General features: G+C 32.6%; 2 protein-coding genes and 2 long non-coding RNA genes across 5 annotated transcripts in view; 2 read left to right on the top strand and 2 right to left on the bottom strand.

The window, feature by feature from the left end:
- LOC109546301 overlaps nucleotides 1–14,552 on the bottom strand; it is a 520,465-nt gene that overhangs the window by 460,465 nt on the left and 45,448 nt on the right. The window lies entirely within an intron of this gene.
- LOC125503512 lies at nucleotides 1,102–1,948 on the top strand. The gene is made up of 2 exons (XR_007280931.1): nucleotides 1,102–1,140; nucleotides 1,617–1,948. It is a non-coding gene; the product is annotated as an uncharacterized LOC125503512 (long non-coding RNA).
- On the bottom strand, nucleotides 2,045–3,364 carry LOC109536777. The gene is made up of 2 exons (XM_019903134.2): nucleotides 3,123–3,364; nucleotides 2,045–2,353 (listed from the first exon to the last, which is right to left on the bottom strand). Exons 1-2 carry the CDS (start codon nucleotides 3,280–3,282, stop codon nucleotides 2,136–2,138), a joined length of 378 nt encoding a protein of 125 aa, XP_019758693.1. The 5' UTR covers nucleotides 3,283–3,364; the 3' UTR covers nucleotides 2,045–2,135.
- On the top strand, nucleotides 5,968–13,744 carry LOC109536776. 2 transcript variants are annotated; one of them, XR_007280930.1, is made up of 3 exons: nucleotides 6,102–6,238; nucleotides 6,336–6,553; nucleotides 13,110–13,744. It is a non-coding gene; the product is annotated as an uncharacterized LOC109536776 (long non-coding RNA). The 2 variants fall into 2 exon arrangements; XR_002171866.2 differs by having other exon boundaries at nucleotides 5,968–6,553.

Consider the following 14,552-nt stretch of genomic DNA (forward strand, 5'->3'; position numbering starts at 1 on the left):
GATCCGCCCTTGATTGCAACAATGATTGGCTACCCAAACAAATAAAATGTACTGAAACAAATAATAGTAAATATAATTTTCTATTTTATTTATAAATTGAAATTCCTCTACTAGAGTGCCACAGTTAAGAAGTTTAAATAATGCGGATTGGTTTAAATCAAACCCATGAGAATTTGATAAAGAACATGCAGGAATAATTGGAACTTGAAAGTTTTTGATATCGGTGATTTGGATTAGAGTTAAATTCGAATGATTAGCATTGTTCTATAAAATGTTCTATATAGGGTGTGCCAAAATTGAGTACGCACCAGAAGTAACTATGTTATTACTGGAGGTGGAGCGTAGTTTTAAATGGCAAATGGTTACAATAAAAATTAATGGCATTGTAAAAATAATTAATTTTTACAACAACGTTGAAGTTAAAATGGCCAAGTTTCAAAAATATTTTACTATCTAAAAAAAGTTCTTGTTACTTTTATTTACCCAAGCGGATAAAATGATGAAATGTCTTAAAAAAACTATGAACTGAAAAAAAAACCATAGGTTAACTGCATTACATTACAACCATTAGCTAAGTAATATTATTTTTTTATTTTATTATTAAGTACTGATTACTTTAGTACTGACGGGTACCTACTTGCCAGACCTACTTGCCTACAGCCTCAGTATACCGCATCTTTGATAGTACTCGGGAAAAAAATTATACTGCACTAATATTAGGGAATCGTGCAGAAAAACTGATATAATCGTGATTCCTATTAAATATGCTAGAATGTTAGTTTTGTTTTGTTCATATTGTCACGTGGATGGCCGAGTATTAACTCTTTCTTCAGCTTACAACTTTTATTCCACTCGGTACAACTTTAACGACGGAATAGGAACAAACTAACTTTAAAGTTACCGTCAACTTCACTAACAATAACAGTAACACAAGGAAAACACGCGTTTCCGACTCGCGGGTTTAACCTTCTTCTGCACTCGGTCGCTCCTGTCACTTCACTTCTCTGTCTGGTTCTCGTCGTCGCTTATATACTTTTCTACAGGTATTCCAGATAGTTCTAGAAATCTCCAGAACAGGTGCGAAACTTCCCGCTTGTCAGTGTCATATTTGACCATGAATTTCGATCCCCCATTCCAAACGTGAGTACCCCAGGCCATTTCCGTTACAATATATTAACTTGATTTCTTCGTCTTGCTTAAGTCTGGTTATTTTGCGGAAATTGGAATAAACGTTTTAAAAACGCATTTCTGCTTGAAAAGGCATTTCTGTGTGGCAACAATTTACGATGCCTGTTCAGGGCTTTCGTCATCATTTTATTGAATATTATGTCATCAAACCAAACACCAACACATTCGAACGAGTTTTTCCAACCTCATTTGCGTACATCCATACCTACCACATATTTGTATAAGTTTTATGCTTAAATAATTTTTTTTTTTTATTAATTTAATTTCTTATGTGCAAAACACGATTGAACCAAGTCCAACTCTAGACCCCAATTTAAAGTTTGATGCAGAATAAATGCCCCAATATAATAATAGTGCTTTAAAGAACAATAATAGAGCGATGACTAACAATCATAGAGAATATTGTAGACTATATTTTATTAATTTAGTGGAGAACCAAGAAGAATCTGATTTAAATCAGTAGGATGTTAAAATGCAGGTACCAAACACTCGAAACTGACAAGAAAGCAATGATTTTGATTGGCTGATGCTGTTCACGCAATATGGCCAACGTTAGATAATACAAGTCTACTCCCAGTTGACGAACCCGAGGCTCAATAGTTTTTATCAACCGCTGGTTCAAAGTGAGCCGATGGTAGCTGACTATCTAAAGCGCGCAGCTACCTATATTGTAATTTCTTAACTACATACATACAATTCTACTTTAAAAATTATTTGCAACAATAACACTGAATGGTGTATTTAAATGATGCAAAAACCACATACCTACTTTTATTGGATAGAAAAACTCTGAAAAATGGTCGGCCTAAAGGAGTCTTTTTGAAAACACGAAAACATAATGGTAGAAAAACTATAATTTGAACATTGTTTTCTAAAGTATATTAATTATTTTCAGTTTTATTGTGACATGCATTGGAACTTCCACTGTTCATACGCATAGACGAGCGCTAATGCACCTTGCGTTTGAACAATGTCCGATAAGATGAGCGTAGAATCTTCAAGAACATTTCGTATATTTTCAGTATCAATTTTACTGGCTCAGGCAGCGCGCTGAATGTCTCTAAAAAGTCGATACCATCTATCAGAGCACTCACATAATCCCCTTGCGTAATATCAGTGGTAAGCTCAGTAACGTCTTTCAACTTAGTGAAAAAAGGAGCCAAACCTGTAAATAGACCCAAATTATAGTTAAGTACTTAGAGCAAATCATTTTCCGATTTTTTGACTGTGCACAATGATTATGATGGGCATAGGTACAGAAGGAAGCATTTTCACTACAAACTAAGTAATAAATAGATGTAGGTAGCTTTTCGTCAATAATTACTTGAAAAATCTGTGTGAAAACTTTTTTGCAAAAAATAACATATTATTATTTCCTTCCTATTAAGCCTGTGTCCTATGCATCCGTTTATACGATGGTACGATGATACGAAAGTGTCTCTATTGGTTGGAGATCTGTCAGTTTGTACGACGGCAGACAAATTGACAGATCTCCAACCAATAGAAACACTTTCTTATCATCGTACCATCGTATAAACGGATGCATGGGATACAGGCTTTAGTATTACATCAGCAGTTCAGTTGCGGCCACTTCCCAATTCGCAATTTTGACACCGTTTTGCTTTGTTAGTTTTGAAGAACACAATTTAAAGTCTAACCAAAAACAAGCTAAGACTATAACGTTAATATGTTTATCAACAAATATCTGCATAGATGCGTGGTTGTCGTGCTATTTCATAGAAAATTGAAAGAAACGTAATTCGTTCAAGCAGAAAATTGGCGAAAGTTTGAGCATATTGCGCAATTTGGAATACTACTAGAATGCGAAATGACCATTACAAATTATCTGTATAATTTTACTAAGTAAACTACTTAAAATTTAATTTTCACCAATAATTTTAATATAGTATGTCTACTGTACTCATGGTACTTACTGTTGGAGGTGGAAGTGTTACTATTAGTAGTGGAGTCTGGAACAACTTGTAGCATGCCACTGATAAGGTTACCCAATGTTAAACTTTCAGAAAATGCCACAAAATTCAACAAAATTCCAAATGTAACTACTGCTAACATTCTATTCTTTCTAGTCTGCATGTTTAGAAAATGTACTTGAACCAGAAGTCCATAACAGCTTTATAGCGCTATAATACATTTAATTTACCGTTTCCTACTACGTATTTTGTTAGTTGGCTAAACAGTCACCTATTAGAAATTTGATAAAAATAATGAGGTACAAATGCATTTAGATAATTTGGTTTTATATTTAAACGTAAAAGCTCAAAGTTAAACATTTTCGATTATAGTGATAATAGCAAAACATGTACAGGGTGTTTCCTCATAAGTTGATATCCCCCCTAGATCGTTTATATCAAAAGAAGACGATCTGACCTAACTTTTATTCACAAAATATGTCTGGCTACGATCCTATTGATGGTCAAAGTTCTTCAAAAAAAATATCTTTCACGTTCTTTGAAAGTTTCAAGTTGTTACTTTCAATCCAATCAATTTTTAAAGGAAAGCGTGCAGTTGAGCAAAAGTGCGAATTTTCCGTCGCTCTTAATAGTGAAATGAAAGTGAAGCATTCACAAATCATGGCATATTTTGCGGATACTTTGAATCTGGTGGATCTGCTAAAAATTGTGCAGCCTTTCACAATAGATCAAGCTGAAAACGTTTTCACGTTTCATGACAATTGAGCAAACGATTGATCGGAGCGCGAGTTTTTTTTTTATGTTAGCATTCAAATGTCGCCCCATGAACGGCGATGTTTGAGAAAGCAACTTTGTTTACGCTAAATATCCAAACCAGTTCGATCTCGGACTGGAAATTTCTCGAAAATTGTCAATAAGAAAAACACTGAAATCGAACAGCATACCAATACAATGACTCACCCAAAGGGCCAACGAGCGAATGATTATGTGAGTTCTGTAGGTCGGTGCGTTTTTTATGTGATAAACACCTTAATTTCGTATGAATGTTATCGGAAATCTGAAAATTTAGCTCAGTCTATTATGGGCAAGGGAATAAATCGGTTGTCGGTTCTTTGTTCATAAACGGGATAAAAGTACCAATTTAGTGCTATTTAGGCACGAACGGTCGACATTTATTTTCAACTTTGTGTGGATTCTCATTGTGTTCGTGTAGTGTGTCTTTTTGAGATTTAATGAATAGACAATGGTTTGATGGCGCACCAGTTCGCAAAAAAACAGGTAGGATTATTAATCTATAAACCCTTAACTTAAAGTGAGTTCAGTTTCGAGAAACATTTAAAGTTTTATTCAGTTTTCTATTTTTTTTTTCTTTCCAATCAATTCACTAGGTTTCGACTAAACTTATGTAATAATACAGAATGTTCTTTTTTTTCAGAGGGTACTTGCAGCTTTCGGTAAGTTTGGCATTACTTTTACCGTGAGTGATCTGGCCAAGACACATTTAGATTTTGCGCTATTTTTTCAAATTATTTTTTCTTTGAACAGCTTACATGAATGTATAATGTATAAGTATGCATTTCGCAGAGGTGATTAAATCACTTCTTTGTTAAAAATGTAAGCAAATTATTTTTGGCCAAACCATTACTGGTAGGGATTTTCAGGGGCTAGGATCCGTCCGAATAATTGCATTTTTTATTGTTTATTGCTGTTTATTGCATTATTGGAGGATAGCACGAGTTCGGGCTGTTTTTTCCAAATTTAAAAATTTAAACAATTTTTGTTTGCTAAACGATTCGTGGTAATATGATCTGTTGTGATCACACTTTTTAATGTCGTGTAAGAAAGTTTGCTTTGTTATACATGTTTTTTGCTGTTAATTGCACTATGACTTAAACGGATTTTGTATTCTCAATAGGGATGGATCGATGATTCAAATCTGAAATATTTTGCTCTAATTTATTCAACTTTAACTAGCCAGGTGGAAGCTTTTATTTAAAACTTTAAAATATTTTTCACACAGAACACACATATAACCTCTGTGTGATGTATAAGCCACAGACTACATACTATTATAGCTATAACTATATATAGCGCAGATAACCTCTGTGATCTGTGGTGTATAAGTGCTTTTTAATAGTGATGAGCACTGTCGAATAATTACTAAATGAATGATCAACTATCGAATAAAAATATTCGTTAGTATGAATCTTTCAGATTCGAGACGCATCCTGTACTGTTTGACCATAAGCGTTTATTATCACGATGCCAATTTGACATGATAACGTAAAAAATATAACTATATATTATAAATAAAATTTTCGTGATCGAAATCCAATTCCCTGTAAATCGTATGGTGTGTAAAACTGTTTGACACAATTTATATGTTTCTGGTCGAGTCTGAATAGGTTGATTTGAAGCAATTTGCCAGCTTGAAATTTATGAGTTTTTTAGGAATTTCTGTAAGACGTAAGACGACATATTTGGTCTATTCTCTACTAACTAATGGTAACACACGCTGATGCGATTTATACTTATAAATCTCATCAGCGTGAAATTATGCAAACCATTGTCAGGATGTTTAATACACACAACCCGCGGTCTCCCAAGACATTTCATATTCCAAGCGAAGGGTTTTGGAAACATTTTATGCTATACGACCCGCTTTCTTTGAAAGTGATGAGTCCATTTTGACCAAAAAATAGTTAATAATAAAAATGAACAAAATTGACTATAAACGTTTTCCAAAAGAAATCTTTTGGATTTTTGAACAAAAAAAACAGTTAATAAATTAATATTGAATATATTTGCTTAAAAAGTGACAAATTAATTTATTGAAAATTTGAATTCGTTCATTACAATGGAACTATAGCTCGGATCAGATTATCCGATAATTAGAAAACACATGAATAAAACACTGCTATCGAATAATTCAAATAAATTAAATTTTAAATTACTGTCAAATAATTCGATAGTTCCCATAGCTATTTTGTAAAATCGGCTATTTATTTGGATGAGCTTAAATATAAATGTCAACATAACCTTAATATCTGATTCACATATTATAAATAAGTTGTTTACAGTATGTATTGTTTTATACATACTATGTATCTTCTTTCCAAGTATGTAATACATTTTTTTTAATGCACTTAGCACTTTTACGKGCRATTATTAATAATGCTGATAGTCTTAAAAMTAAAAATTCCAATTATTACATAGGTACTGATRAATATACGACAAAGTGAAACRAAACTGAGAAATCACAAGCAAAAGTTGATTGGGATTTTTGGTGCAGTTTCCAATAAACCATCGAWCTTTTTTTTWAATTCTCAGTGGATTCAACAACGATTAGATTATATACATATTCAATAGAATGTTTAGATCCAACTTCTTTATCTATCACGCAGCTGTTCAACGATATTGTATGGATTTATAATGTAAGTATGCAATTTGAAAATGTCCATTATATACCGATTTTTTGTTTGGGTACCGGTAAGCATCTGCACGGAACTGATAACGCCTTCATTAAACATTTTTTACTTGCATGCCATATTACTTCTTTTGCGTATTATTTCTATTTTAAGGTACTGACAGTATAAGTTATGCTAAAGCAAAGTTTTACAGGAATATGAATCAAATAACTTTCTTTGGTTTGAATGAAACACTTGTAATGCCGTATTATTAGTTCGTCAATGTATTAGTTAAATTATTTTGATGGGAACTTGAGGATTTCATATAAAAAACAATATAAAACTAACTTAAAAAATACGAGAGTTATTGTAACACAACACAACAGTGTTCATAATAAACAGAGAAAATAACCATCACAACACTACAACCAAATTAATTGATACTTCATAATTCCAGCAAATTAAATAACTGAAGTAATTTCCAGTTTGCTGTAATCACAATTGTAAGGGGGTTTTGAAAAATTGACTTGTTTATCAATATCTGGTTAAAAGAAGAGTTTGTTGTCTCGGTACTGAGGTGGTTTTGTTTGTGAAAGAAAACACTCATTGGTATTATCTCCCATGTATACCCAGTCAAAAACAGTTTAAAATTATAGTTGTGTAATAAAATTAAATAGTGTTACAATGTTCTACTATTATTTATAAAATATTGTCCATCCTTATGTCGTTATTAATGATGGACAATATTTTATAATAGGAGAACATTGTAACACTTATATTTTGTTTAAACTATAATTTTAAAACTGTTTTTTGAAACTATTTTTGACTTGATATACATGGGAGACAATACCAATGAGTGTTTTCTGATGTATTTTAGCCCTGAAGAAGGAAATAAGCCATTTCAGACAGCTCGGTAGCTGAAAAGTTTAGTCTTTTCTTTCAGAAACAAAACCACCTTAGATACTCCAACAAACTACTTTTGTCCTCTAACTAGTCGGTCAAGACTACCCTTCTCTTAAATATCTGGATATTTACGTTTTCAAAAGTAACATATATTAAAGATTTTATATTTAAAAAGTACTTAAATGTCTTAATTTAATTAAATTCGAACATACAGACTACTTAATTCTAAGCAGACAAAAACGAATCAATAAAGACGGCATGATTACATTCGGCAGTCTAACCCGTTGAGAAGAACTTAGTTTAAAAATTTAGTTGTTATTTAGTGGATAGATCGATGGGTTGCAGCCCTTCTTTAACCTATTACTTGATACGGACTAAGATTTTTATTTCTGGTTCTTCTGCTTGTTTCCATAAAACTCACCGTAGTCTTAATGATTGCTTATGAGTATTGTTTTCAGTATTACTACAGCAATCGACTTTTAATCGACAGTTATGGCCAATCTCTTTTTTCTCACTTTTTCAGAAGAAATAAATTCGTTTTAAAAACCAATTACTTGATATACTGTGGATTCGTCGCGTTTCCCATATAAAAATTTGTTGCTATTTACAGTCTCCGCACGGAAGGAAAACACGTCTTCACAAAGTACACATCTTCAACAATTTTTACAATTTATATTATGTAAATAAATGCCTGGATGTCGATATGATTTTTCTTGGAAATTTTTTAAAATCGTATTTGTCTCAGTTCGAAATTTTTAAACAAGATTCGATTTGTTTAATTTGTAATGTTACAGATACCAATAGTTGAATGAGTTGAAGTACATCTTTAACAGATAATATTTTTGAGAAATAGACTCATTTTTTCTGTTCTCTCCAAACAATCCAAAGAGGAATGACACCACTTTTAAATCATTTCGGCCAATCTACCTATTGAGAAAAGCATTGTTCAAAAACTCCAACACTTCCCTTCTAAAAATAGAAGTCATATGTCTTATGGATACAATTAACACTAATGTATCAACTTATATTAAGGAATCACCCCTTATATTAGTAAAATCCAAGATCTTCCTAAAATAAGTGGTCAACTCCCTTTCTTTCTTAATACGTCATCAAGCCATACAATCAGTTTTTATTATTTTTTATTCATGCTGAAATATTGAATTAAATTGTGAAAGTTTAGTGGATAAATAACTAAATATAATTTTCGAGAAATATCTTAATGGCATCGATGAGTGTTATCATCTAATTGTTATTAGAAAATTAAACTGGATTCTTGAATCATAAATGTAGTAAAACAGGGTGATTCAGAACTACGAGATAAAACATCTAGTTGGTGTTCAGTGCAACAGTGGAAGACATTTGAGTATATATGAAAATATGTCCGACAATGCCTCCTTAAAGTGCTTTGCCTTATGACGCTTTAAGACTATGCAAAAATTCGTTTTCTTTAATGCATTTTATTTTAATTTGTTTGTACATTCAGTGTACTTGTATTAATTGTTCAAAATGTACATGTCCCCAGAAAAAGAAATCTGAAGGTGTTAGATCTGGTGACTTAGAGGGCCACGATCCTGGACCACATCTACCAATCCCATGTTCTCCTAAATGACGGATTTGAACAATGGAAAAGTGTTCAAGCGCACCATTATATTGCAGCCCCTCTTGTTATCGAACGATTAATGGGACATTTTCAAGAAGTTCTGGCAGGACGTCTTGCGGAAAGCGCCCGTAGATGCTAACTGATTATAGTCGGTTCAAATTCAAGAGCGAGTAACCCGTACAAATGTACAGTGTATGTTCAGTACAAATACATTTACAATGGGTCTATCACTCATAAAAAATGTAGATCCCGTTTCTTCCGTAGAGGATGAAGTTCGTTCGTACTGATTTGGTATTTTGTAGTTTTGATGCAGATTTGTAGTTGGTATTTTAATGTCATAAGTAGAAGAGTCGAACGAGAAACAAAGGGCCACCCAAGAAAATATCTAAAAACACTAATTTGAAGAGATTATTATTTATAAACATAAAGCCCAAGATCCGTGATATTGTGGAGACAATAGCAACTAGCAGTGGAGGGTCCGTCAGTAGCGTGTATAAAAACTGCAAGAATATAAAGCAATGAATGCATTCCCATAATCAAAAACATAAAAATATCAAAAATATTGTTGATTCATTGGATAATTTTGACAGAAATTATCTAGCTCTATAAAGTACAATTAAAGAAATAATGGATTGCTGGAAGTGGTCTTGGAAATTCCCAACTGTTCACGAGTATGTTTCGTGTATTTGTTTTGGTTGGTTGAATTATTATTGGCGGCAGTTGATGGGTCAACCAAATGGTCCTCAACAATACCAGCCGATTTGTTAAAAAAACCAACATTGCTGATGACTTTGAGCAAGTATCGTACGTTGATTCTTCAGCTCAAACATCGTTATTCCTACTTCATCTGTCCATAAACCCAAATTGAGTGGTTCAATAATCTGATGAGCCACTGACAAAGTTGAACTTTTAGCTGATAATCGGTCGTCTAGAGTCAAACCTTGAACTGCTTGTAAAGGGTATGGATAAAGTTGCTCATGTGACATCGGCCAAACTTAAGCTTGAGTCGCGCCCAGACCCTGCGCAGTTTGACTAGTGTTAATCTAAGATGCATTTGCAACTCGGTTAAGCACCTCCTTCTGAAAATCCACTGTTTTTGCTGTTCTTTGTACATCAGTATCGTGCAAGTTAAGTTTCAAATTTCCAGACTCGGTAAGTCGTCAATAAATTCCAAAAAACTTATTGTACCCAGCATGTTGCCTTGCAAGATAGCGTTCTTCATGAAATCGTGCAACCGCATTTCTGTTGCCAGACCAAATTGCATATGAATATCTGCCAGCTCTTGATTGGTGTAGTTCTCCATAAAGAACTACTTACTATTTTGCGAACATTTTCATTAAATCAGTAATTGTACCAACATTTCAAGAATTTCTCTTATCAGTCTGGTCCAAGTGAACACGTAGCAGAAATACTACATACGGCTAGTTCAATCCTAAGTTATTGTGTATAAACAAATCAAAATAAAATGCATAAAAACTCGAGAAAACACATTATTGCACAGAACGGTATTAAAGGGTCATGGCCCGTAGCGTCTTGAATTTTTTATCGGTTTATGAAACCAGATGGTAACATCAAATTAAAAAATCCTTATTGTGCAAGGTATTCAAACAACATATTCTATCACCTGCAGCCCTTATAGCTCTAACTTTAATGACATTGTTATTGGAATTTGCTTGCTGCTAAGGTTAAAGGCCATGAGGACATGATAAACTTTTTTTCCTGCATTTTTCCAGAATTTTACTGTCTTAATAAAATGAAAACTCTTAAAATACTGTTTACTACTTGTAAGACATAATCGACTACCCTCCCTTTAATGCTGTGGATCACATTTTAATCTAGAAACTCACAATTCGATAATAGATTGTAACTGCATTTAAGGTCGACCTTTCCTAGCTTCTTTACTTCATTTGGATAATACTTTGCAATTTGTAGCCTAAATTGCTTTAGTGACATGTTTTTTTTTGTCTCTCAAATTTGAACAGTCCCTTAGGTAGACAGTCCAGATATTTACTACGGATATGTTAAGTAGATAAACACTAAGTTTTGCTTTATATAGAATATTGCTAATTATGATGCGCATCAAATCATTAGATGTATGCACGTCTCCATATACTTATTATATTGTTTCGTAATAACAGGACAGCTTACATCACCAATTTTTGATTCAGTGGTTTCTGTTTCAGTCATAGTTTTTGTCGATTCGATGCCATGGACATTGTTCTACAAAAGTACTCGATTGTTATCCACTCATTTACAATGTTGAGGCATTTTCTTGTATCCGATTTGTAGGATGTTCCATCTTTCTGTAAAACTTTCTCTTCTTTCTCAAATGAACAGCCAGCAATTCCATTCGATGGTAATGTTCCCAGAACTATGTATATTCTTTTTTTTTGTGAGAAAAATTAAAAATATACAAAGCCTATTCCTATGATTTATTTTGGATATATTGGTGGAGGTTGCTGGCTCGATTCTGTTTATACGTAGCCATTGTTTCGTCGATCGAGTAATTGTTTTTAGTGTGACACCCTGAAATTTTTATTTTAGTTTTTCTATCAGTGAGCTTTGAAGTACCTGTTTCGTGTTGTTTCATTTATGTTTTTATTGTTATTGAAACCTATGAGGCGTCTAAGGCTTTTGAAACGTTGAACCAACATCAAACTTGTGATTGATTCAATGATTGTGTCAACTGACCAGTAGTTTTCGTAAACCGAAAAGCAAAAAATATTTGAGACTCCGAACTAAAGTTAGCATTTATTACTCATGTTAACAATGCAGCTTTTCATTTACATGTACATTGGAAATGATTGAAGTTTGTTTTAAAAAAATTGCGTTTAAAAATGTGTTCAGTTCTTCCTGAAATATTTATTAAATTCAATTTGGTGTTCTTGGTATTTGTTACAATTTTATTTTTTATTTCATTGTCGTTTTCGACTGTGTAATATAATATAGAAATGAAATCTGTAAACTCTTTAGTTTATGTGTTGATAGAGGTATATTTTATTTGAGTACTGTAAAGATTGGTTTCGATAATCATATGATTTATGATTTTTATTGAGTTTTTAAAAATATTTAAATGATGTGAAAACTTTGTGCATGGTGGCAGACGAAGAAACCAATGCTTTTTTACTCTAAGATTTCTTTTTACTTTAAGGCTCAGACTCACTCCTCATTTCCTCCAGCTTCCAATTCATCAATGTCACAGCTTGCCTCTAAAAAAACATATTCGCATTTTTTAGATCTAAATTCCTCAACTAAATAATCGTTTCACGGCCAAATTTGCACTGGATTTTGATATGAACTTAAGCCCTGGATTTTGATTGTATTGAGCAATTTTATTTCTGTTTAAAGCCTTTTATAGTCCAATTTTTTTTCAGTCACCAACTGTTTTTCGAAAAGTTTGGTGCTGCAGATAAAGTTCCTACAGGGTGGAAATTGCAACAATGCAAAACTTCTGAAAAATCGGCGTGCTCCCAATTGGAAAAAATTCTGATTTTAAGATAAATGGCATAAAGAAAAACGTGGAAGCTGAAAACTATTTTTTTATTTTTAAATATTTTTAGATTAAATTTTTCGCGTATATCTATTACCTACACGGTGAGCTCAAAACAGCAACATTTTGACCTTGCAGTAATAAAATTTTTGGACCGATTTTCAAAACGTCTAGCTCTTGTTGAAACGAAAATTTCATAATCGACTTAGGACGGAAATCTGATATACAGGGTTGCATCATTAAACGGGTTGTTTGAAATTGAAGTTCACTTTAATTGCTCTATATTGTGAAAATGGATCCAACACGAAAAACGTCATCCCTGCAAAACCAAGAAGTCGATTTTTAACACCCTGTAAATACAAGGCATAGGCGGAAAATTAGAAATAAACTCAATTTCTTTGTATATTCTGGAAGTTTGATTGCATGTTTCTGAATCACTTTGTACATCACGCATAACAGAATCATTAACTCAGTTTTATTCGCCTGTATCCGTTAATAGAAATGGTACTAATGCATAAATACACAGATTTTCATAATGTTAATTTAAAAGGTATAAACGCTGACATAGTTAATTAAAAATTTGTTTGCAGGATAAATAATGGCCAACTCAGTTACGTTCACCATTCAACAGATTGAAAGATTCAGCAATCGTATTGAAAATTGCCTCACTGACCAAACTTGTCGGTCGATTTTCGAAAAATATTTGAAAATTCAGAAAAATCCTATGTGGTTGAATGCTTTCAAGCTATGGCAAACAGTTAATTGCACCAATACCTGGAACGAAGCTGAGATGCTTTACCTAATTGAAGAAGTTGATGATTTTAGAAATAATCCATTGCTTACCATCGCAGAGTGTCAACATAAACTAGACTATACCAAAGAAGAGTGTTGTAGAATATTAGAGAAATCTTTAAAGGGATTTTCTAATTATTTAAATAGGTATCATAAAGTAGGTGGTTTCTGTTAAGAGAAGCATCGATGGAGATTACATTACTACCAACTCGTGTGATACATCACCATATATTAGTTTCATTTCGGCAATTGAAAATGTAGCTCATTTGTCAATTTAAAAATTCTTTTATCATCAATACACTTGGGAATCATTGGACTATAAAGGGTTTATCCGTTGTTACTAGATTTATTTATGTTCTTCCACTTAGTATGAAATACTAGACGTCCAGTGATTTTTTGTAATATTATGTAATATAGATATTATTTGTTTAAAGGTTTGGTTTCTATACGCTATTTATTATTTGATTAAGAGACCGTTTTTCTGCAACGTACCAGCCTACTTAGTAGGTACTACGGACGATACACCTATACACGGTATGCCAATGCGCATGAGGAGCCGGCCGTGTGACGTCACGTGCGAAAGAAATTCGATCGGTATTATAGGAATTATCACACGATGCTCATAACAACATACATACTACATGTACTGACATGTCTAATACATTTTTTCAACACAATTAAATAGGGATATACTACACTTATGGATAAAATTTTCGATTATTAGCAGATTATTATAACACCACACAATATACATACATAACACAATTCAAACTTATTTTTTATAATTAGCAAACTTTAAAATTTTTGTTTTAATTTCTTTTTATAGTTTTTGAAACTTATTCTTCGATTGATTATGGTCTCGTAAACTAATATAAATTCTAGTTTGAATCAGACAGAGAATTACTTCAAACAGAACTGACGAACTTCTAACTTCTTCATAGTTCTCTGTGCCAATTTTATAAAAGGGTTTTTTTACTGATTAAATAGTTTTTATGCATGTCAAAAAACTCAGCATCAAGAACCTGAGCTTCCTTAAATAAATCGTTAATTGTTCCATCAAAAACCCTCTCAAAATAGTCTGCAACCAATCATATCAATCAATACTTCTAGGAATATTTGTCCCTATACCTGTACGCCACATATTCCGCTATGTACTTTAGACATTCAAGATTTATTATTTCAAATTCATTCATTATTCGTTCATCGGTAAGTTCATCATCTGAGTATTTTGGGTGCATAAA

This window comes from Dendroctonus ponderosae, unplaced genomic scaffold (genome assembly GCF_020466585.1).
Source record: "Dendroctonus ponderosae isolate FM_Combo_2020 unplaced genomic scaffold, Dpon_F_20191213v2 Dpon_F_20191213_2, whole genome shotgun sequence".
NCBI lineage: Eukaryota > Metazoa > Arthropoda > Insecta > Coleoptera > Curculionidae > Dendroctonus > Dendroctonus ponderosae.